This window comes from Lynx rufus, unplaced genomic scaffold (genome assembly GCF_022079265.1).
Source record: "Lynx rufus isolate CCGP_SWC_20201006 ecotype Redwood Valley unplaced genomic scaffold, mLynRuf1.p SCAF_4, whole genome shotgun sequence".
Lineage (NCBI taxonomy): Eukaryota > Metazoa > Chordata > Mammalia > Carnivora > Felidae > Lynx > Lynx rufus.
Genome location: NW_025814856.1, coordinates 92,422,392 through 92,447,890, shown reverse-complemented (window position 1 = coordinate 92,447,890; position 25,499 = coordinate 92,422,392). Strand labels below are relative to the sequence as shown.

At 37.9% G+C, this 25,499-nt stretch overlaps 2 protein-coding genes across 16 annotated transcripts in view; both read right to left on the bottom strand.

The window, feature by feature from the left end:
- Nucleotides 1-2,187, bottom strand: part of ADAM22 (ADAM metallopeptidase domain 22) — a 229,916-nt gene extending 227,729 nt beyond the window's left edge. For 7 of the 12 annotated variants that reach the window (XM_047097037.1, XM_047097041.1, XM_047097040.1 and 4 more), the window contains exons 1-2: nt 2,103-2,187; nt 1,479-1,639 (exon numbers count right to left, since the gene is read on the bottom strand). In XM_047097037.1, the coding sequence (XP_046952993.1) occupies nt 1,479-1,639; nt 2,103-2,187 (246 nt within the window). The remainder of the gene's footprint in view (nt 1-1,478; nt 1,640-2,102) is intronic. The other 5 variants (XM_047097039.1, XM_047097045.1, XM_047097044.1 and 2 more) reach the window with 1 other exon arrangement.
- Nucleotides 2,188-15,492: 13,305 nt separating this feature from the next.
- The window catches only part of DBF4 (DBF4 zinc finger), a 33,020-nt gene continuing 23,013 nt past the window's right edge, over nt 15,493-25,499 (bottom strand). For 3 of the 4 annotated variants that reach the window (XM_047096445.1, XM_047096446.1, XM_047096448.1), the window contains 4 exons: nt 24,976-25,104; nt 24,411-24,522; nt 21,161-21,285; nt 15,493-18,925 (listed from right to left, as the gene is read on the bottom strand). In XM_047096445.1, coding sequence (XP_046952401.1) covers nt 17,941-18,925; nt 21,161-21,285; nt 24,411-24,522; nt 24,976-25,104 — 1,351 coding nt within the window. In that variant the 3' untranslated portion in view covers nt 15,493-17,940. The remainder of the gene's footprint in view (nt 18,926-21,160; nt 21,286-24,410; nt 24,523-24,975; nt 25,105-25,499) is intronic. The other variant, XM_047096447.1, reaches the window with a different exon arrangement.

Genomic DNA, 25,499 nt, shown 5'->3' with positions numbered 1-25,499 from the left:
AATCCTTTTAGAAGTACAGAGTGAATTTTTTATGAATGAAATGATCTGATCTGCCTCAAATACAAGAAGGGGAAGAAAACAGGTAGGAGACAGATGAAACAAGACTGGCTATGAGTTGCTAACTGTTGAAGCATTATGTATTTATTCTAATATTCATTCATTATAACATTCTATTTTGCATATGTATGTGAAATTTTTCCTAAGCAAAAGCTATAAATGAGTGTGAGAATATTCCTCCACAGAAATAATTCTTATTTATTGAAAAATAAGAGTGTCCCCTGTTTCTTCAGTCTTACTACGAAAACAAGTCAAAATGAAAGAGAAGAGGTATTTATCAAACGATTCAAATAATGGAAATCTTCATTAAAGCTTGGCACACTGGACTTTCTACCACAGTACTCAAACTTTAATGGATATTAGTGTAGCCCTTTAAATTAATTTCTTGTATGAAAATTTCAACAGAGCTAAGCATTTGCATTTTTGTGATTTATATGGCATTTTTCTGCTTCCACATATTTTACAGAAATAGATCAAATATTATGACTATCACAGCTACAACATACATCTTGAAGTATTAATAAATGTATTTACACACGTGAAAATGTTCAGCTGCCTTTAGGTCAGCAAAACTTACAACATTTTCAACCACACGAACAAGCTCTACCTTAATATGTACTTGCAGGTGAATAAACTGCTTGCCATGTTGATGTATATAAATAGAAAAATTGCTTAGAGAGCCCTGAAATAATTACCTAAATTAGCAAGTAAGTTCAAAATAATTTTCAGGCATTATCTGTGGACATGTGATATTGATCTAAATATGGGTAAATGGAATAAACTTAGATTTTTTTAACATAGTTTATAAATGCCCAAAAAACAAAAGGACTCAAATTACGCCAAAGGACCATTGCCAGCGAAGAAATGGAGGAGGAGAGGCCTTTCCTGAAACGTGGAGGTGAATGGGTACATCTCTGGTGTCCATAAATCGAGTGAGCTGAGAACCCTGCAGGTTAGCTTATTTTTACAGTTTGAGTTTAGTTAGGGATGTCTAGGCTTGTCTTTCCATTTTTTCTACGGTACCAACCTTGGTTTAAATCACGCATAAAGTCTTTTTGAGGATTAAAACAACCACAACAATAATGATGATGCAAACCCTGCCCACACATTACATCCTTTCTTGCCTATGCATGTTTTTTTGCCTGCCGGAGGTGAGAGGGTCTCCGCCCCTCCGCCCAGGATACCGCACTGCCGAAGACATCCCGCACAAACTCCTCTCTAGCAAAGCTCCGGCCTGTGGTGCTTTGAGGGGTTTGTCCCCGCCTCCCTTCTTTTTCGCACTGGGAGCGCCATGCACGACTCGCACTAGGGCTGCGCTCCTTCCACCGAAGACACTGCATCTCCAGGGCGACGGAGAGCAAACGTGGGGTCAGGGTGGGCCAGGCCGCGCCCGGGCCCACCCCCTGGACCGCGCCTCTCACCTGCCCGCCGCCGGGGTGGCCCCGCACCCGCGTGTCGAGCGCGTCGTGTCCAGTTTCGTCTTCACCGCCCGAGCGGTAGAGGAGCCGGAGTGGCACGATGCTCTGGCGCTCCAGGAAGCGGTTTTCGTTCCTCCTCTCCAGCTCCGTCAACGAGGCGTCTCCTCCAGGCAGGATGAGAGTAAGGAGGGAGCGGGGAGAAAAGGAGAAAATAATGACCCTGACCCACACGCGTGTCTCCTGCGGTCCGACGTCTTCTGTAGGAAAATCCCACCGCCCCCTCCCTCCAGGTCCCTATCTGGGAAGGACGCAGAGACACCAGCCGGAGAGCCTTGGACCAGCTCATCTGAGATCATCCAGGATCGGGGCCCAGAAGCACAGCACCCCTTTCCCATCCTCCGCATTCCGCTTCTTCAGAAGAGGAAAAACATGCATTTGACCGAAGGCTTCTAATGCATCTGCGCGCCCCCACACATGTATTTTTGCTTCACTTCTCACCACCCTTCTAAATAAAAAAATCTCCCCGCGCACTCGGGAAACGGGCATGCCCGTTTCCAGTGCGCTTTAGGGCTGCAAAGACTCCTGGAAAATGGTACATCCCTAAGCCACACAGGGTGGCGAACTTACCTGCCCGACCGCAGCGCGCCGGGGGGCAGGTCCCCAGGGCGCAGAGCAGCAAGAAGGGCACGGACGCAGCCGCCGCCGCCTGCATGGTGCTGCCGTCAGCCCGCCTCGTTCGAGACGCTCAGCTAGCTCCTCATGCCTCGGCAGCAGGGTCCGGCTCCCTCCGCCCGCGCCCCCCGGTTCTCCTCGGCCACCCCCTCCCAGCCCCGGACCGTGCTGCGGCGGCCGTGGCGCTGCAGCCTCCGCCGCGGCGCTGCCTCAGTGCTGCATTGTGCTCCGCGGGTGCTTCCGCTGGCGGGGGGGAGCGAGCGAGTGCTGCATTGGGCGGTTGGCTGTAGCTAAGTGGATTCTAGCGCCTCCCACCTCATCCCATGGCAAAGGCTCTGGCGGGCGACGAGCGCTCGGCAGGGAGCGAGCGCCTGGTGCACTCGCCCCCCGCGCGCACGGGCAGGGGCGCGCGCAGGAGAGTCATCTGGGAAATGTAGTTCTCCGCGTCCCGCTCCTCTCCACTGCGGTGCGGACGGTAGCGACTTTCGGGACCACGAGATCCTCCACAGCCGAAGACCGGAGGGAGGAAAAGGGCAGAAGAAAGAGAGGTCATCCCCGCAGGCCTCCTGGCACCGAAATATCCAACTGTGCCGCTGGATACAGTATTCCTCCACTCCGTACATCCTCAAAGAACCATAATAATGTTTTTCAAAGAGTTACTGGTTACATTATTAACGGGGAATCACTCCCTCAAGAAAACATGCTAAGTTCATCATTCATCGAATACTGATTGAGGACCTTCTGTATGGCCCGGTGGCTAAGAACGGGGATACAACCGTGAAAGACATGAGTGTAAGAGGCATGTGCTCTAAGATACAGTTGACTAAATACTGTTTTTTTTACAGGACGGTGTGAAAGTGCCTGACAGTGCTTAGAGGAGCATCGTTAACTCAGCCAGGGGTGTCAAGGGAGAACATCAAGAAGCTCTACTGGAAGGATGTCTTGAATATAGCCCAAGTCTCCAGGATACTTTGTTCTTTCTCTGATCTCTGCCTGTCTCAAACCTGTTTGTGAAACCAGACTTGGGGAACTCTACTTTCTCAGGCTGCTAATTCCATTTTTCTCTAATTCCAAATGTTAGAAACTCTTTTGAGGATAAGACAGTAATACAATACATACAATTCAGTAATTAGTTATCACCGTAATTAACACTTGTGTAGTGTGATACAGTTTTTCTGGGGTCACATATAATGTCATTTGATCTTAGGGTCAGCAATTTAATCAGTGTTATTATTCCCATTTCAGAGAGGAGGAAATTAAGGCTTAGAGCTGCACCTTCTAAATACTGTAACCACTAGCTACATGTAACTATTTAAATTTAAATTAATTAAAAGTAAATAAAATTTAAAATTCTGTTCCTCAGTCACACTAACCACATTTCTTGTGCTGCATTTGGCTAGCAGCTACTGTATTGTAGAGCAAGAATATGGGATATTTCCATCATTGCAGACAGTTCTATTGGACCACAGTGGTTTGGGGAACTTAAATGATTTCCTAAGTTTCCGTGGCTTGTTATAGAGTAGACTGGATATCCTGCTTTCAAATCTGAGTCTTTTTCCACATCTTCCTGGTCAAACCCGTGTTTTTGTCACCTCCATCCTGATTCTGGTCCTGTAAAACATGCACAAGAATCTTCCACGTGATGTTCTTTGAAGATGTTTTTCCTTCCCCCATGGGCAAAAATTCTTTTTACCCTTGCCTTTTGTGACATAGTTCTAGGTTTACTCATGATCATGATGATTTGAAAATACACTCCAGTATGTCAGTGTTCCAATTAAAGTGTGGTATTCAAAATTAAATACAACTTAGACATGGTTTTACAAGCAAACAGTAGAGAGGGACTCTTTTCTCCCTTGAGGGAACATTCTATCATCTCTAGGTAACCACATCTCACTGACCTTATTGTCATTTCAAAAAAAAAAAAATTCCCCAAATTTTCAAATAAATAAGACACTTAAGAATTTTATATATGACATGCAATTATAACCTGAATAAGATCTAAAAGATTTCAGTCGTACACCTTACACCTTGATGCAGGAGATTCCATAGTAGTTACAGTAAAAGAGAATTAAAACCTACAGGCCTGGAAAAGCCCAATATCTTCATCTTCTATATCATACATCTAAATTCTTAACCCAATTCTCTAAGTTGGAATAATTAATTTTACAGGTTTTGTAAATATTGTGCTATTCTAAGTATACTCCATATTTTTTTTTATTTACACATCTCTAATTGTTATAAGCAATGCCTCCCTGTGCATGTCTTGTAAGCATTTCTCTAAGACAGACACCAGATTTAGGACTTGCTTAGTCCAAAGGGTTTGCACATTTTTTTAAGGTAGTAGATACATGCCTTTATTTATTTTTTATTCTTTTAATGTTTATTTATTTTTGAGAGAGTGCAAGCTGGGGAGGGGCAAAGAGAGAGGGAGAGAGGATCCAAAGCGGGCTCTGCATTGACAGCAATGTGCCCAAGGTGGGGCTTGAACTCACAAACTGCGAGATGATGACCTAAGCTGAAGTCAGACACTTAACCGACTGAGCCACCCAGGTGTATCTAGAGACATGCCTTTAAACCATTTCATCTTCTTGGCACAGAACGGACATCCTGAGAGGCAAGGTAAGCGAGAAGATACCTGCTCTAAACTACACAGTTTCTCCAAGGTGTGTGTTGTTCTGGGGAGGGCCAGGAGTAAGCTTATCCCAGTGTCATTTCAAAACAAAACATCCCATCCTCTAGAGACAGAATATTCTTTGAATCTCTTTGAAGTAATGCTTCTGACTGCATCTTGCCTATTTTGTATATATTTATATTTGATATATAGCTTTTTGGTGAATTTTTTATTTGGCTTCCATCATCTAGTTAATTAACACATTCATCACCTCAAATACATGGTGGGGGTGGGGAGTGGGAACATTTAAGTTCTATTCTCAACAAATTTCAGTCATATAACACAATGTTATCAACTACAGTCACCAAGTTTTATGTTAAACTCTCAGGTATTATTCAACTTATAATTAAAAATCTGTACCCTTTTACCAACCACCTCGCTATTGGGAGGTGGGGACCTCCCAGACCTGACAACCAATTTTCTACTCTCTATTCTAACAAGTTTGACTTTTTTTTTTAGATGCCACGTATACGTGATATCATGCAGTATTTGTGTTTGGGGGGCTTATTTCACTTGGCGAAATGCCCTTAAGTTCCATCAATGTTGTTGCAAATGGCAGGATTTCCTTCTTTCTTATGCCTGAATAATATTCTGTGGCATACATACACCATATCTTCTTTATCCATTCAACTGATTTGTATGAGTTAGTTATATATTTTGGATATTAACCCCTTATCAGAAATATGCTTTACAAATATTTCCTCCCATTCAGTAGGTTGTCTTTTCATTTTGTTGATGGTTTCCTTTACTGTGCAGAAGCTTTTTAGTTTGACATAGCCTCAGTTGTTTTTTTTACTTTTGTTGCCTTTGTTTTTGGTATTAAGTCAAAAAAGTCATTGCCAAGACTAATGCCAAGTTGATGTTAAGAGTGGTGGAGTTGGTTAATAGAACATGGTTCCTTTAGAAGCAAAACGATGGAGGGGCGCCTGGGTGGCGCAGTCGGTTAAGCGTCCGACTTCAGCCAGGTCACGATCTCGCGGTCCGTGAGTTCGAGCCCCGCGTCGGGCTCTGGGCTGATGGCTCAGAGCCTGGAGCCTGTTTCCGATTCTGTGTCTCCCTCTCTCTCTGCCCCTCCCCCGTTCATGCTCTGTCTCTCTCTGTCCCAAAAATAAATAAACGTTGAAAAAAAAAATTAGAAGCAAAACGATGGAGAGTAACAAGATAATTTCTCAATATGTCCTTTAAAATAAATCAGCCTCGGGGCGCCTGGGTGGCGCAGTCGGTTAAGCGTCCGACTTCAGCCAGGTCACGATCTCGCGGTCCGTGAGTTCGAGCCCCGCGTCAGGCTCTGGGCTGCTGCAATCAAGAATCATGATCTGTTTCCAGACTTAAGTATCATGATCTGTTTCCAGACTTAAGTCAGTTTTCAACCAAGAAACCACTGAAGAAAAAGTCACATCCTCAGAAGAAGGACCCGGCATCACATGGTAAGTACACATGGTAACTATTCCCTCAGCTCTTCCCCAAAGGGACTTACCTCCATTTACCTGAGTAACTGTACTGGGGAAAGGGGGAAGAATACCCAAATAATTGTTGGATGCAGAGTCTCAACTGGCAGTGATACCTGGGACCAAAGCACCTGTTATATTGGGAACATGGGAGCCAGCTAATAAATGAAGTCTTCACCAAGCTTTGGCTCATAGTGGGTCAACAGTGTCATTTGCTTAGCCTCTTAATGTTTTATTAGAAAAGAAATACTTGGGGGCACCTGGGTGGCTCGGTCAGTTGAGCATCCGACTTTGGCTCAGGTCATGATCTCACAGTTCATGTGTTTCAGCCCCATATGGGGCTTGCTGCTGTCAGCCTGTCAGCACAGAGCCCACTTCGGATCCTCTGTCCCCGTCTCTCTGCCCCTCCCCTGCTTGTGTTCTCTTAAAAATAAATAAACATTTAAAAAAAGAAAGTAAATAAATACTTAGTACTTCAGTAAATCCCCCACATTGTATCTCTGGCCTACAGGGTAAGAATTATTATAGTAGACAAGACCAAAAAAAAAAAAAAGAAAAAGAAAAGAAGAAAGAAAGAAAAAGAAAAGACCAAGTTAGAATCTGTGAAACTGCCTCTATCTCTCAGCCAAATAATAAATCAAAAACAATATCCCATGGGGCACCTGGGTGACTCAGTCGGTTAAATGTCAACTATTGATTTCAGCCCAGGTCATGATCTCACTGGTTCCTGAGTTCAAGCCCCACATCAGGCTCTGCATTGACAGTGTGGAGCCAGCTTGGGATTCTCGGTCCCCCTCTCTCACTGCCCCACCCCTGCTTGTGCTCTCTCTCTCTCAAAAATAAATAAATAAACCTTAAAAATATCTTTTTTCCTTAATTTTTTAAAATGTGCATTCATTTATTTTGAGAGAGAGAGAAAGAGTGTGAGCAGGGGAGGGGCAGAGAGAGGGGAAGAGAGAGAAGCCCAAGCAGGCTCTGTGCTGTTAGAGCAGAGCCTGATGCAGGGCTCGAACTCACGAACCATGAGATCATGACCTGAACTGAAACCAAGAGTCAGACGCTTAACCGACTGAGCCACCCAGGCACCCCTAAAGAAATATACCTTAATATGGGGCAATGGTGATGGTGGTGATGGAGGAAATTAATGCACCATCTAAAGATGGTGGATTCCCATCCTTTTCATGTGGTTTATGAAGAATAACAGTAGACTACCACAAACTGCACTAAGTAGTAGCCTCAACTGCAGATGCAATGCCAGATGTAATATCCTCTTCATTGGAAGTTAACATAGCCTCAGATAGGTGATATGCAGCCATTGTTTGGGTGGATGCATATTTTTCCATCCCGGCCAGAAAAAAAGGATCAGGAACACATTGCATTAACAAGGAAAACATTACAGTATACATTTTTAATTTTTTTAATAGAATTTATTGTCAAGTTAGCTAACATACAGTGTATATACAATGTGCTCTTGGATTCAGGAGTAGATTCCCATGATTCATCGCTTACATACAACACCTAGTGCTCACCCAACAAGTGCCCTTCTCAATGCGCATCACTCATTTCCCCCTCTTCCCTGTCCCGCCTCAACCCTCAATTTGTTCTCTGCATTTAAGAGTCTCTTATGGTTTGCCTCCCTCTCTGAAACTATTTTTCCCCTTTCCATTCCTCCATGGTCTTCTCAAATTCCACATATGAGTGAAAACATATGATATCTGTCTTTCTCTGACTGACTTATTTCACTTAGCATAATACCCTCCAGTTCCATCCACATTGTTGCAAATGGCAAGATTTCATTCATTCTCATTTCCAAGTAGTACTCCACTGTATATATAAACCACATCTTCTTTATCCATTCATCAGTTGATGGACATTTGGGCTCTTTCCATAATTTGGCTATTGTTGAAAGTGATTCTATAAATATTGAGGTACATGTGCCTCTATGAACCTGCACTCTTGTATCCTTTGGGTAAATTCCTAGTAGTGCTTTTGCTGGGTCATAGGGTGATTCTATTCTTAATTTTTTGAGGAAACTCCACACTGTTTTCCAGAGTGGCTATACCAGTTTGCATTCCCATCAACAGTGCAAAAGGGTTCCTGTCTCTCCACATCCTTGCCAACATCTGTTGTTTACTGAGTTGTTAATTTTAGCCATTCTAACCAGTGTGAAGTGGTATCTTAGTGTGGCTTTTATTGATATTTCCCTGATGATGAGTGATATTAAGCATCTTTTCATGTGCCTGTTGGCCATCTGGATGTCTTCTCTGGAAAAGTGTCTATTCATGTCTTCTGCCCATTTCTTCACTGGGTTTTTATTTTATTTTATTTTATTTTATTTTATTTTATTTTATTTTATTTTATTTTATTTTATTTTATTTATTTTTTTCTGGTATTGAGTTTGGTAAGTTCTTTATAGATTTTGGATACTAACTAACCCTTTATCCGGTATGTAATTTGCAAATATCTTCTCCCATTCTGTTGGTTGCCTTTTAGTTTTGTTGATTGTTTCCTTTGCAGTGCAGAAGCTTTTTATCTTGATGAGGTCCCAATAGTTCATTTTCATTTTATTTCCCTTGCCTTCGGAGACATGTCTAGTAAGAAGTTGCTGCAGCTGGGGTCAAAGAGGTTTTTGACTATTTTCTCCTCTTGGGTTTTGATGGTTTCTTGTCTCACATTTAGATCTTTCATCCATTTTGAGTTTATTTTTGTGCATGGTGTAAGAAAGTGGTCCAGTTTCATTCTTCTGCATGTTGCTGTCTAGTTCTCCCAGAACCATTTGCTAAAGAGACTGTCTTTTTTCTACTGGGTACTCTTTCCTGCTTTGTCAAACATTAATTGGCCATACGTTTGTGTGTCCAATTCGTGGTTCTCTATTCTATTCCATTGGTCTATGTGTCTGTTTTTGTGCCAATACCATACTGTCTTGATGATTACAGCTTTGTAGTACAGGCTAAAGTCCAGGATTGTGATGCCTCCCACTTTGGTTTTCTTTTTCAACATTACTTTGGCTATTCTGGATCTTCTGTGGTTCCATACAAATTTGAGAATTGTTTGTTCTAACTCTGAGAATGCCTGTACAATTTTGATTGGGATTGCACTGAATATGTAGATTGCTTTGGGTAGTATTGACATTTTAACAATATTCGTTATTCCAACCCATGAGCATGGAATGTTTTTCCATTTCTTTGTGTCTTCTTCAACTTCCTTCATAAGCTTTCTATAGTTTTCAGCATACAGATCTTTTACATCTTTGGTTAGGTTTATTCCTAGGTACTTTACGGTTCTTGGTGCAATTGTAAGTGGGATCGATTCCTTGATCTCTCTGTTGCTTCATCATTGGTGTATAGAAATGCAACCGATTTCTGTGTATTGATTTTGTATACTGCAATTTTGCTGAATTCATTTATCAGTTCTAGCAGCTTTTTGGTGGAGTCTTTCAGGTTTCCCATGTTGAATATCATGTCATCTGTGAAAAGTGAAAGTTTGACTTCTTCTTTGCCAATTTGGATGCCTTTTATTTCATTTTGTTGTCTGATTGCTGATGCTAGGACTTCCAACACTATGTTAAACAACAGTGGTGAGAGTGGACATCCCTGTTGTGTTCCTAATCTCAGGGGGAAAGCTCTCAGTTTTTCCCAGTTGAGGATGATATCAGCTGTTGGCTTTTCATATATGGCTTTTATGATGTTAAGTTCTGTTCCTTCTATCCCGACTTTTTGAGGGTTTTTATTAAGAAAGGATGCTGAATTTTGTCAGATGCTTTTTCTGCCTCTATTGACAGGATCATATGGTTCTTATCCTTTCTTCTATTAATGTGATATATCACATTGATTGAATTGCAAATATTGAACCAGCTTGCAGCCAAGGAATGAATCCCACTTGATCATGGTAAATAATTATTTTAATATACTATTGAATTCGATTTGCTAGTATCTTTTTGAGAATTTTTGCATCCGTGTTCATCGGGGATATTGGCCTGTAATTCCCCTTTTTAGTGGGGTCTCTGTCTGGTTTGGGAATCAATGTAATCCTGGCTTCATAGAATGAGTCTGGAAGATTTCTATGAAGTCTGTTTCTATTTGTTGGGACAGCTTGAGAAGGATAGGTGTTAACTCTGCTGTAAATGTCTGGTAGAATTCCCCTGGGAAGCCATCTGGCGCAGGATTCTTATTTGTTTGAAGATTTTTGATAACTGGTTCAATTTCTTCACTGGTTATGGATCTGTTCAAATTTTCTATTTCTTCCCTTTTCAGTTTTGGTAGTGTGTGGGTGTCTAGCAATTTGTCCATTTCTTCCAGGTTGTCCAGTTTGTTGGCATATAATTTTTCATAGTATTCCCTGATAATTGCTTGTATTTGTGAGGGTTGGTTGTAATAAATCCATTTTCATTTGTGATTTTATCTCTTTGGGCTCCCTCTCTTTTCTTTTCGAGAAGTCTGTCTAGAGGTTTGTCAATTTTGTTTATGTTTTCAAAACAAAACAGCTCTAGATTCATTGATCTGTTCTACCTTTTTTTTGGATTCTATATTGCTTATTTCTGCTCTAATCTTTATTATTTCTCTTTTCCTGCTGGTCTTGGTGTTTCTTTGTTGTTCTGCTTATAGTTCCTTTAGGTGTGCAGTTAAGTTTTATATTGGGGATTTTTTGTTGTTGTTTCTTGAGATAGGCCTGGATTGCAATGTATTTTCCTCTTAGGACTGCCTTTGCTGCATCCATCCCAAATGGGCTAGACTGTCATGTTTTCATTTTCATTTGCTTCCATATATTTTTTAATTTCTTCTTTAATAGCCTGGTTGACCCATGCAGTCGTTAGTAGGATGTTCTTTAACCTCCATGCATTTGTAGGCTTTCTAAATTGTTCCTTGTGTTTGATTTCAAGTTTCGCAGTGTTGCGATCTAAAAATATGCATGGTATGATCTTAATTCTTTTTTATATTTATTGAGGGCTGTTTTGTGACCCAGTATGTGATCTATCTTGGAGAATGTTCCATGTGCACTCGAGAAGAATGTGTGTTCTGCTGCTTTTGGATGAAAAGTTCTGAATATATCTGTCAAGTCCATCTGGTCCACTGTTTATTGATTTTCTGCCTAGATGATCTGTCCATTGTTGTAAGTGGAGTATTAAAGTCCCCTGCAATTACCATATTTTATCAATAAGATTGCTTATGTTTGTGATTAATTGATTTAAGTATTTGGGTGTTTTCAAGTTGAGGACATAAACATTTACAATTGTTAGTTCTTCTTGATTGATAGACCCCATAATTATGATATAATGCCCTTCTTCATCTCTTATTATAACCTTTAGTTTAAAATCTAGTTTGTCTGATTTAAGTATGGCTACTCCAGCTTTCTTTTGACTTCCAGTAGCATGATATATGGTTCTGCATCCCTTCACTTTCAATCTGCAGGTGTCCTCAAGTCTAAAATGAGTCTCTTGTAGACAGCATATAGATGGATCTTGTTTTTTTGTTTGTTTTTGTTTTTTAATCCATTCCAATGCGCTATGTTTTTTTGATTGGGGCATTTAGTTCATTTACATTCAGAGTTATTATTGTAAGATATGGATTTAATGTCATTGTGCTGTCTGTAGGTTTCATGCTTGTGGTGATGTCTCTGGTCCTTTGTAGTCTTTGCAGCATTCCACTCACTTTATTTTTCCTATTCCACACATTAAATATTTCCTGCCACTCCCTTCTGGCCTGCCAAATTTCAGGGGACAGGTGTGCTACTGTCCTTATGCGTCTACCCTTGTAGGTTGAGGCCCTTTTGTCCCTGGCTGCTTTCAGAATTCTCTCTTTATCATTGTATTTTGCCAGTTTCACTATGATATGCCATGGAGAAGACTTATTCTTGTTGGATCTGTAGGGAGTTCTCTGTGCCTCCTGGATTTGGATGCCTACTTCCTTCCCCAGATTAGGAAGTTCTCAGCTATAATTTGTTCAAGTAAACCTTCTGCCCCTTTCTCTCTCTTCTTCTGGAACTCCTCTATGATATGGATATTATTACGTTTCAATGAATCACTTAGCTAATTCTCCCCTCATGGTCTAATATTTTCTTATCTTTTGGTTTCAATATTTTCCCTAATTTTATCTTCTATTTCACTTATTCTCCCCTCTACTTCTTCCATCCTTGCTGTCACTGCATCTAGTTTATTTTGCACCTCATTTATAACATTTCTTAATTTGTCGTGACTATTTCTTCATTCCTTGATCTCTGCAGCAATAGTTCTCTGCTGTCTTCTATGCTTTTTACAAGCCCAGCTACTAATCTTAGGACTTTTATTCTAAATTTCTGATCAGATATATTATTTATATCTGTTTTGAGCAATTCTCTCACATTTCTCCAACGTTCTGGAGCATTTCTTCAGAAATTCAGAAATTCTCCAGCATTTCTTACTGGAACTTCTTTTCAGGAGAATTCTTCCATTTTGTCAGTTTGGCTAGTTTTCTGTCCTTTATGTGTTTTAATAGCTTGTTAGGTGTCCTGAACCTGTGAGCACTACTATATTAAAAAGAGGTCATACACTGTCCAGGACCTGGCCCTTCAGGAGGTGTTTTTGGAGTGTGTTGCATGCTGTTGTGACTCTGGTTGCTTTATCTCCCTACTTGTAGTGGTGGTTTGGACCTTCCACCAGGTGTGCTTTGATTTGTTCATTGAAGTAACCCTGTCCTACAGGATGGTTTGGATCAGACACTTCCTACATTTATAGTGTTAACTCAGGGCTATTTAAACTTGTCCTTTGTCATAATTTGAAGAGGATGCCACTAAGAACATCACATTAATCCATTGTATTGATATATTTATCAGACCATATGAATAATAAGTTACTAACACACTGGAAACTTGGGTGAGGCACGTCTTCCAGGGGGTGAGAGATGTATCCTAAGAAAGTTCAGGGGACTGTCACGTTAATAACATTTTTTAGAATTCCAGTGGTCAGGGGCATGCCAGGACATCCCATCCAAAGTAAAGGACAAGTTATTGCATACTGAACTTCCTAAACATGAAGGAAACAAAATGTTTGCTAAGCCTCTTTAGATTCTGGAGGCAGAATGTTCCAAATGGGAGTACCGCTTCCATCCAAGGGCATGAAAGGCTGCCAACTGTGAGCAGAAAATAGCTCTGCAGTCATATAACCAGGCAGGTTCAAAGGTTTGAGAGGTATCATTGGTAGAAAAACGAGTTTATGTAAAGCCCCAATAGGGAGATGACAACTTTCCCTAGGAGGCTTAGAGTAAGGCCATGCCATCTTTAGTGAATAATTATGTATTTTTGGAAAAATGAAAAGTTTGTTCTATGAGATGATGACATGAGATGAAGTACCTGTCTGTGGGGCAAAAACCGTCATGTGGTCACAACTGCCAGTCATGAGCTGAGGTTCTGTCAGAACTATCAAGTCATAAAATTGGGCAGATGTACCAATAATCCATTGTAAAATGGAATTGGTACATCCAGGATTGAGCTAGATCAAGACCAGAGAGCTCAAGGAATGAACAGGCAGCTGAGATCCCCATGTCATACATTGCTATTGCATCAGTACCTCTCCCTCGGGTCATACCTACAGGTGTATGGGCCATCCCTTTGGACCAGATGAAACATGAGGAAAACCCAAACTTGGTTCATGGGTTAGTTGCTTCTGTGGGTGGAAGTTTAGAATAGATGGTAGTTGTCGTACATCTCCACTCAGTGGTGACATTGAAAGCCAGTCACAAGAGAAAATCTTCCTGATGGGCAGAGCTTCAAGTGGTGTACCTGGTCATCCCCTTTGTAGGGAAAGAGAACTGGCCTCAGTTTAAAATATATATGGACTGCTGAGCAGTGAGAAATGACATATGGCTGTAAAGGGACTTGGGGAAAAAAAAGATCTGAAGAAAGAGTACAAGGGGTATAGGCACATGGCACATGGAGGTGGGCGCAAAGTGTGAGCATGTTCGTTACTGTATGTTAATGCCACCCCAATGCTGGCACAATGGATACATGAGCAAAAGGATTATGGTGGCAGGAAAAAAGTCACATATAGATTTGACAGCATGGGTTTCTATTCACTGAAGCTGACCTCGTGTTTCTGCCATTGCCAAGAGGGCAACCTGCCAAGGAACAGACACCAACACTAACACTAACATGGCACAATCCCTCAAGATCAGACACCTGATGGCAAGTTGATCACATCAGGTACAGTAACAGAAGCTGAATGCGATTTATTATACATTAAGCACAACCAAGTGAAATAAACTAATATACAGGGACTTTGATAATTCCCATTTGCTTTCTTCAGGAGGGAATTGTGACATTCTTCAATAGATGTGGCTGTCTTAATCTGGTTCTTACTATTTAAGTCTTATTTTTTTGGTCACAGTTTTCCCAGTGTTCAAAATTGGAGTATCTTTTTCTTGTTTGTGTAATACACTTTGTGTCAAGATTCTTTATGCATTTTTAATTGCCCACTGCTCTTCCCAGGCTTTTCCCTTTTTTTGCATGATATTGTAAGGAGGCTACTTCCCTCTAATATTGCCTACAATATTAATGCTAATTAATGGCCTTTATCAGTAAGGGTCTGGTTCTAATTTTTAACATTACTCGTGCAAAATCACTAGTCCATATAGTCATGTAGGTGGGCATAATGTGGCTTCTTTATGCAAAGGTTGGAATCTGTGGAAACATGGATGCTATGCTACTTGTGTAACAGCATTAAACATTCCTTGTAACTAACACAGCTAGAAGACTAATGTCCTTTCATTTGATCTAGTTGCCTTTGTACTTTACCATTCCTTCTCCTCAGTCCCTGACCTACTCTCCATTATGTAACAAATGATGAAATCACAGCATATGGTTCATGCATTACATTACTGGTCACAGCACAGAGTTCAACACCACCAAGTCTATCGTGGCTGATATCTAAGGTAATTTGACTCCACTTAATCTTTTGAGTAACCTACTGTGTAACCAGCATTCTTTCAGACCTTTTAATTTGGCAATCCCATGATTTAAGATCCAACTAGCTCAGTGAAGGATTAGTTTACATTATGCTTGAAAAATCTTTCCATCTCCTTCAGGAGAGGATGGTCTTCCTCATATTTCACTCCACTAATGAAACATAGCATTGGAATGATTCTTAATTGAAAAGTGAAACAAAACTCTTTGGTCTCACATTAACCAAACTATATTTATAGAAATTGATATTTAAATAGATATAACATTTATTATTTTAATATATTCTTTAGATAGAATAGTATTAACTACACACCCATCCTAGCACCAGTGTTTAAAAAAACCTTAATTTTTATCTGATAGCATAATAATCTCACATTTCCAGAGATAAGGATTCAAGTTCAATGGTTTTATGTTTAAGTTTTATACATAAAATCTTGTTTCCTTTAAAAGTAGGTAATTTTGTCTTGACATTCATCAAATTATTATCTACAAATTATTATAACATTAGAATTAATAACATCTATATATGGCTCCATTATTTTAATATACTAATCTATACATGCAAAGAAGTCACTGGCTTTAAAAACCATTTAAAAGATTCTACTGACATGTAAAATACACCTTTGCTAGAACTGCTTGTTACCTCAGAAAATTAAACATTCATTTTAAGTCACAAAATCACACTGTCTTTACTGCTGCTGTTTCTAGTTACTCCTAGAAAAAGAGCCACCAACTTTGAAAGCTTCACTGTTGCCCACAGCTAAAATTAATTAGGGTGCCTTTTTTTTCCCTTCACACCTTTCCACTTCAATGCTCTTGTTATCAAAGAATTAAACTTATCATGTATTTGCTGGGATTTGTTTGTCTAGATGCTTTTGGTGGAGGCTGTCACTTTTTATCAAGCAAACCAAGTTTTCTATCTACCCTGCTGAGGATTTGAAGCTTCCTTCTTAAGATGCCTTGCTACATTAAAAATTAAGTGTCTTTTTGTGAACAAATCTGGGAACCAAACCATAGTTAAGTAAACACAACCGCAAAGGCACCTTGGCCAGGTGACCATGCCTTGGTAAAAGAGAGAAAGTATTCATACTTCTACATGGCTGCTACCTCATACGCACTACTTACTGCATACTGGAGGCTCAATTACTACCTGCCACCCTCCCCTTGCTTGGGCACCAATCTGCACTGCCCAGCTCACATAAATTCTATGTGGTGGTCCTGCTACCCACACACAGAATTTGAGCATTTCTTAAAACCTGACATACTCATTATGAAGATCTTGGAGGACAGTATCTTAAAGCCCAGTGTTCAAAGTAATAGTTCAAAAATGGTGTCAAAATAAAGTTTAACACTTTTAACTACTGGAAGGGTTCAGTTCGAGTCTTTTACTCCTTATCAGATACAACTAAGGCAAACAGTGCCACTGCAAATTGAAGCGACTATCACTCTAAAGTCTAAGGATCATAGAGCAAGTTTAAATACCTTTTAATTATTTGGAAAATTAAGAGAGAAAAATACCTCCTACAAATAATTTCCCAAGTTTCATCTAGGTTTTTAGAAGGCTATCTATAAAATCTGACACAGATTTACATACACACACATGCATTTGTGACAGAAAATGCTATAGTAATTTACAATGAAAACAAGGTTTGCATGAATGCACTGTAAAAGAGTATTTCAGTGATCCTACTTAAGGTACCAGAAGGACCAAAAAAGGTGATGAAAAGCTACTATTTCTCACTGACACTTTCCACACAGTCAAAACACACACTTCAGAACATATAAACGAATACACTAGGAACCCTACAGGGTTTCAAATAATTAAGACTGGTAATCAAAGTTAATTTTTAATGACAATATATTCAAAAATATTCAATGGCACCAACTTTTATTGTGAAAATGTCATTAGCTGTAAATGCCTCTCCTGGAAGAACACACTCAAAGGCAAACGCCTCTACCATCTAAAGATTGAATGGTTGAAATTTTTCTTGTATTTGACTATTTTTTTCCCCTCAATTATTGAGCTGCTAAGTGCCCAATCAAAGGCAATCTTCACAATGCTTCAATACTTTTATTTATAGTTCAATGCCATCCTCCCTCTTTCATTTCCTGATACCAAATTAGGGGATAATGAGTCATTTTGGGAGAAAATCTTTCTAAAGGTGAATAATCAACAATGGGAAATTTATTCCATATAGTAGTTTGGCTAAGTTTTTCCCTTTATGGCTTCTATTTATCTCTTCAAATAACCTAACTCCTTGGTGCCAACACATGAGCAGGGTCCACGTAGGTCAGTATCAAGTAATAATGACTTCCAAAACCCAAACACAGAAATTAATACGGTTTTTCCCTTTTGTGTGAAAATTAGGTTTTTAAAAGCAATATTCTCAGGTTATCATGGGAATCTTATTTTAATAGCCTTTGGAAAGAACTAGACTATCCAAATATATAATGCTAAATATTAATATACCCAAAATTTCACTTGAAGTTCAGTGACATAAAACATTATTCATAATTCTTAAAACATAGTGTGTAAAATAAGTCACAAGTTTATTCTACAATTTTCCTATAAAAGGTATCCAATTCTGTAGAAAAATGCAAACATCACCTTTATTGTTAATATTTACACTTAGTTCTGTAAACAAAGTTGGCAAAAAGAAAATAAACTAAGCATTCTCATACACATTATTAAAATTTTCAAGAATATGATCTTCATCACTTCTGAAAGGTATTTATTTCAAGTCTAAAAGCCAGTAAATGTAGAAGTTGAAGGGGAAGAGAAAAACACTGACAACAAATTATTTGAATTTTCTTCTTCCCAAATATCTAAAACATCACATATACCACTGTTTTCAGTGTAGCTTGTGAAACCCAGAAATTCTGACTTCTCTTCACTAGTCTGAAACAAGTCTAGTAGAGATTGTACTGGTGAACTACAAATTCTGTTTCCTTCTTGTGTAATAAATTCAGTTCTTTTCTTATCTAATTCCACATTTGGTTCCAGATTTTCTTTTTTATTTCTTCCTAATAATATTTTCACTTTCCGATGGATCTTACCAGAAGGTAAACTATCCACATTGTTGAAGTTGCATTCACTGGGTTCCTCAGGGGGACTTTGGGATGGAGTCTTTGCCTGAACTGTTAGGTGCTCCTGTGAACTGTTTATTGCTAACAGACCAGAATCATGACCAACTATTGAATGAAGGTCCTTTTCCTTCACATCCTTTGCTGGAAAAAGCACAATATCTGACTTTTGTTTTGGTTGAGATGCAGTATTATCCATACTGACGTTAGAAACTTGTACAGATGTCTGTAGCCTACGTGGACAGCGATCTACACTTAGTTCTTCTAAGTCACTTTCATTTATCATTAATTTATGTTCAGAAATGTCAAGAATACATCCCTGTTTATTTTTATGTGGAGGTAGATGTGTAAAATTTTGTTTTAGGTCATTTTCAACTGGATTTAACTTGGAACATTTACTATTTGCTTTCTCATCGAGTCCTCTCAATTCACTTGAAGGGCAGGGGATGCATTCTGAAATAAACACAAACTTCCGTTCAGGTTCCTGGACTTCTTTATACAGGAAACGCTGCTCAACTACCTGTACATTATTTTCCTTGAAGTCTTTCTGAGAAGTATGTTGCAATTCTAGCTTTTCTTTTGGTTCAGACCTTTTCAAGATACTTGCAGTAATAGGAGAAAGGGATCCAATACTGTATTTTATTCTTTATAAAACAAAAAGAAAAAATTAAATTGCTATAAAAATTCCTTAGTTTAAAGTCAAATTAGTATCTTTTAAAACTACTTATATAGCTTATTTAACTTAGACAATAATACAAAAATACTGAAATCTTAACACCTAGCCAAATTTACTTTAGATGTCTCTAAAGTAACAAAACTGATATAGCTGAAAACTCTAGTGTACCCCCTCTTCTCATCTATGTTCTTCCCCTTCTTCCCAGAGGGAACCAGTTATCTTACTTAAATGTGATGTTTACAACTACTTTAACCATATAATTCAAAGAAAGAGGACAGTAAAGAGATATGGGTCTTCTCCCAATATTGTTCTCATTATCCTGAAAAATATCCTAACTTCTATGGTTTCATTTACATTAATACTGTCTCCTCATTTTACTTAACAATGTGGGGAATGAGTATTGGGACCTAAGGCAGAAACATATTCCCCACTTATATATATTTAAGTGTAAAATATCTAAGAACATATGGAGTCAGAAACCTGGTATCTTTATACTCTAAAAATGACAAAATAGTAATCCTGAAGTTTCACACATGTATTTGACCTGAAAACCTCTTCATGGCGTCTCTTAATATCCTTGGTATGCTAGTTTGTATTACACAATCCTACTAAATTATATACAGAGAGAAACTTACCAGCTCACTACTTATGTTTTCTGTTCTACATGTCACAGATAACACAGAGAAATATAGAATTCAGCCTGCCCTTTCAAAACCAGCAAGGACCATTTTATATTTATTTTGTTTATACTTTCACTCAAGAATTCCTCTTGAACAAATGGAGTACTAAAAATGTAAAATTACTAGTCCAATACTGCTCTCTCCTTTAATGTCTAGAAATGTTTAGGTGATGTGCACACAGATGAAAATTATGCAGATAATGTAATTAAGGAAAAACCAGTCTATATTTAAGTACTAGTTCAGAATTTGCTGCAGATTAAATTTTTAGGGAATTCTGAATTCTTACAGTAGCCCACATAGTTATAGTTTTTTTTTTAAGAGAGAGTGAGAGAGCATGAGTGGCAGGGGGATGGGGGGGAGGCGGGGGAAGAAGGACAGAAGGAGGGAGGGAGAGGGAGAGAGTAGAGAGCAAAGGGAGCGAGGGAGAGAAAAACAGAATCTTAAGCAGGCTCCACACTCAGCACAGAACCTGACATAGGGCTTGATCCCACAACCCTGAGGTCATGACCTGAGCAGAAATCAAGAGTCAAGGCTCAACCAACTGAGCCACCCAGGCGCTCCCCACATACTTTTAATAATTGAAAATATGGCTCCTCTCCAAATATCTTAAGTCAATAATAAACAACCATTCTGAATGTTACAGAAATAAATTTAGACTGTTCTACCTAGATATAATCAAAAGAATTTGCAGTTAATTTTCTGAACCTGTACCTTGATATATTTTCTAATCTTCCTTAAGCCTTAAGAGTAGACTAAAAACAGATATAAGGACTGAATAGCCTAATGAGTTACTATAAATTTTAGCAAGTGAAAGCATGTCTTTTTATTTTGGATTTATGGGAATAATCTAACCAGGATCATTTAGTCAAAGTGCAGTAAACTGCTAATGAACAGTACTGTATTCATATTTCAAAGTTCTGTTAAGTACTATTAGTAAATATTATTGGCAAGTAGAATATAAGAAAAAAAAACTTAGTGAAAGTATAAAGACTTAACAGAAGTAAGCAGAAGAAGGTTTATTTAAACTCCTTAAGATTAACTAAAAATTCTAGCTCTTTTAGTCCAAGAAGATGGTAAACTTTATGGTCCCAGACCAGGGACTGACAAACTGTATAGCACATGGACCAAATCTAGTCTATCATTTATATATTTTTCAATAAAGCTTTATTGGAACACAGCCACACCCACTCACTTACATATTGGATGTGGCTGCTTCCACTGAACAATGACAAAGCTAAGTAGTTGAAATAGGTATCTTATGGTTCACAAAGCCTAAAATATTTACTGTTTGCCAACTCCCCTTCTAGACTATAACAAGACTTGAAGACCTTAAAAGTAATCTAAAGTCAGCACTTTTGGTAGTGAAGAGGGGATGGGAGTGGGGAGAAAAGAAGTAATCAGTTCTTAATCATTTACATCCTGAAAAGATATATTCCTTCTAAGAACAAAAAACTGATTTATTTTTAGTTTAATGAAACAGCTTAGTATTCTGGTAAAATTTAAAACTTAGGTTGATATATTACCTTTTATTTCTAGGCATGTCTCTTTCATATTCCACAAAGTCAAAAATTAACTTAGATACAATATCATCAACAACTTGATAGTGATTACTCTGTGCAAAGTTTTTATGTTGCTCACTTAGAAGATGCTAAAACAAAAACAAAAATACACATAAATCATATAATTATATTCTTAAACAAACAGATTCCTTTTTGTTCAAGCTTTCTAATATTTTCATGCCCCTAAGATTAGGTTTCTCATAACTACTCCAAAGAAATATCCTTTACTAGAACTTCAAAGAATGTTAAGTAAAATAAATTTGTGGTTTAAATGGAACTACAAATAAACTACATCAGAAAATGAAGACAAAGATGGAGAAATACAACAGTAACATTTAGCATTTAGAGTGTGCTAATACTCTTAAGACAGTATTTCCCTTTATTTTATTTCATTCTTACACAATTACCACTAAGTAAATATGGTAGGGCCTATAAAATATTAAATGAATGAAATGTTACAGTTTAACCTATAGGAATCCAAAAGGCGATTATAAAAACAAGTGAAATAAATGCTGTGAGGTACAAAAAAAGAAAGAATTCACTATTGAGGAACACATTTGAGAATGAGCAAGTAAACCATCTCCATTACCCAATGCTTATAATGGAGAATATGGAAATTATATTCTCAGTCTTTTTTTTTTTTAATTTAAGTTTAGTTGACAGTTATTCTCAGTCTTAAATGTGGTGCAGAATAGTAAACAAGTTCAGTGTAATGGGATAAAACTCAAAGGAAACAAAGTTTCTGCTAAATAGGTGGAATCTCCAGGCTAATTCTATTATTTCTCTGTCAGCTGATAAGGGAATTGCACCTAGAAGGCTGTACCAAGTGACTGTGCAAGAACCTCACTTCCGTTTCTCTAGTTTCATGTAACTTTTGATGATTTGACTGTATTTCCAAAAACTAAAGTCTCCAGTGATTACAAGAAACAAAAGTATTCTGGACTATTCCTTCCTAAGTTGCAAAATTGCCCAGATACAAATTATCTATGCCCAGTAATGTTAAACAAATGAGAAATGATTAAAATGTAAAAAGAAACATTAACTTTTAAGTTTAGATTCCATTTACTCATGTCTTTAGGAGAAAGAAAATTAATTGTAATAAATTAAGAAAACAGTCTCCCAACTTTTATGTAGCTGTCCTCTACCTCCACCTACCTCTTCTCTGAAGTCCTGACTTAAATGTCGCTTTTTCAATAGAGTTTTCTATGTCCCTTATCCAGTATCTCATTATTTGTTACCATTGCACTGTATACTTCACTTTTTTGATACTATCCTACTTGCAAAGGCATGTTTTGTATCAATCCTCTCTCTCATACCATAAAATATCTAAGGGAAAGGAATATGTCTGCCTTGCTTGTTGCTTAATCTCCAGTAATCAAATCTGCTAAATGAATGCCTTGATACAGGTGGAACTGAATCCCTAAAACCTAAGATTCAGAAAAACAAAATAATATTTTCTTTATTCTCAGCAACTAAGAAACAGATACATAAAAACTGTAATAACAAATGATTTTAAAATATAAATCCCAACATCTACTACATTTCCTTCCTTGTGTCAGTGACCAGGTTTTCATTTTTCAGTCCTAACATTTTTTGAACATTAAATGAGGATCACAAATTGGTATTAAAGAAAACATCCATTAGAGATTATTCCATTTTAATAACAGCAAAGCAAAATTTCAGGACCAATCTATAACTTAAATTTCAAAATGATTTTTTGGGAAGGGGAAATATTTCTAAGATAGTTTTAGCTTCTTCTGATTAAAAATAATTTTAGGGCTCCTAGGTGGCTCAGGTTGGTAAATTGTCCGGCTCTTGACTTTGGCTCAGGTCATCATCTCAAGGTTCTTGGGATCGAGACCCACATCAGGCTCTGTGCTGACAGTGCGGATCCTGTTTGGGATTCTCTCTCTCCCTCTCTGTCCTTCCTCTGCACATGTACAAGCCTATATACCCAGTGTTTTCTCTGTCCCCCCCTCTCTCAAAATAAACATTAAAAAAAATAATTTTAAAGTAACCCTACATTTCTCCTTTATTACATAAATAAAACACAAAATACTAACACAAAATACTAATATATTTTGGGTTATAAAACAATCAAACTTCAACTTAGAGTCTAAAAACAGAAATAGCTTATTTCTTAGATATCTATAAATATTATTCTTTCTCCTTAAACTTTTTTACCACCTTCTACCAAACTAACATATCCAAACATACATATCCACTAAAATGACCAACTCAAATAATAACACCTAAAATTTAATAAACACAGCTCCCACCACTGTCCAAGGTCACACAAACAGGAAGACAGGATTCAAAGCTGGGTAGCAGGATCCAAACAAAGCTTTCGTTTTTTTGTTTTGTTTTTTTTTTATTTATCACTTTACAAACTGCATCTTCATCCCGTACCCCTTCCAATTATTCTATTTCTCTTTCTGCTAATTCAAAGAATTCTACTTTCTTCTCATCCTCCTATTAGTTAATCATATGCTCATTTTTTAATTCCTCAGGCCTGAAGCATCTTCTCTTACTCCGAACATCCAATCCACTGGCAAATCCCTTTCACCCCATCTTTAAATATATCCACAATCTGACCAGACCACATCACTTCCACTAGGTCATCACTACCAGTTTAATGGTTTTTTCAATCCCATCAAATTAGTTTAATTTAGCACTTTTGCACTGCTTATTTCAATATCCATGAGTCTTGTTCCCTCACTTCCTAGGTTTCTACTTCAATTTCACTTTACTGAATCACAATATTGCATTCAATATTCAGTTATCTAGGTTTTCCTTATGTAGTCTAAATAAGTATCAACACTCCCATTCCTGCTTTACAGTTTCTCATAGCACTGATCTCATGTTCTTTTTACTTTTCTTACCATGTGGTTACCTATCCCCCACCCCCTTCCATAGAATGTAATTTTCACAAGGGTAGGGAATTGGTCTCTTTTGTTCAATGCTGTTTGTTCAGAGTAGTAACTGGTATAACACAGGTACTTAATAAATATTTGCTGAGTTAATGAATAAAAATCAATTTTTCAAAATATTATTTTCCCACTTTGGGTTCTTAAAATTTAAGATAATTCTATAAAAAAGAAATACATGCTACTTACAAGTTATGAACCACAATCAGAAAAATAAGCTAAAATTTAAATAGTAAATATTCATAGTTTTAGAAATATCAACCCCCTAAGTATAAAATGACACTTACAGTTTCAAGATCTTCATATTTCTGCAAGCAACATTCACAGTATCCTTTTTTTTTCTTCTCTTTCAACTGGAGTTGAATTGGGATTCCACATTTATTGCCATCTGTTTGGATTCTGATAGAAATATACGGTAAAAGAATTAACTCCTGAACATTAAGAAGTAATTTATAAAGTGTACCGTCCTCACCTATCAAACAATCTGCTATCATCTCCAGAGATTTACATCAATAAATACTTTTAAATATATTTCTTTTTAAGAAATTAAGAAGCAAACTAAGAATGCAGTAATTATTCTGTAGAATATTGTAGATTACTTAGGAGATATAACACATTTTAATCATAAATATCTGTAAGCCACCCCTCAACCTCAATCTATTGATCTGTCTAAATCTGACTTAGAAGAGATTCAGACTTCTAATCTAGCAGAGAGCCATTAAAAATACACAAGGGGTAAAACCGTAACAGTTGATCAAACATAAACACACACACACACACACCACCATGGCTAAATGAATTATTTTAAATATTTGCTTAAAACGAAAAAAATCACTTAAAGGTTAAACCAACCTTAGTTTAACCTGCGTTTGCTTCTGGATGCTAGATGGCTTATCTACGTCAAATGGACTGGAGGGCTTCTGAATAGAATAATTTATAAAAGGCATATTGGTCAGCTGAAGATAAAATGGTCTATAAAGTCTAAAAAAGTAAAAAGACAAATACATGAAATTCTTTAGGGTGAAAAAAAAAACACAACTGAAGTCTTCTATTTCAAAAACATGGAATTCATCTAGAATCTGAAATAACAGAAATCAGTTAGGCTTTCCTTCCCAATTCCTAGACCTAATTCTTTTCTTAAAAACAAACATTTTAAAAAGAATATGGTAAAATAACACAAAACTTACTATCTTAACCATTTTTTTTTAAAAGTAATCTCTATGTACAGCATGGGGCTCAAACTCACGAGCGACATCAAAAGTCACAGGCTCTACTGACTGAGCCAGCCAGGTGCCCCTATTTTACCCATTTTTAAATGTACACTTCAGCTGCATTAAGTACATTTACAGTGTTTTCCAACCATTAACACTGTCCAT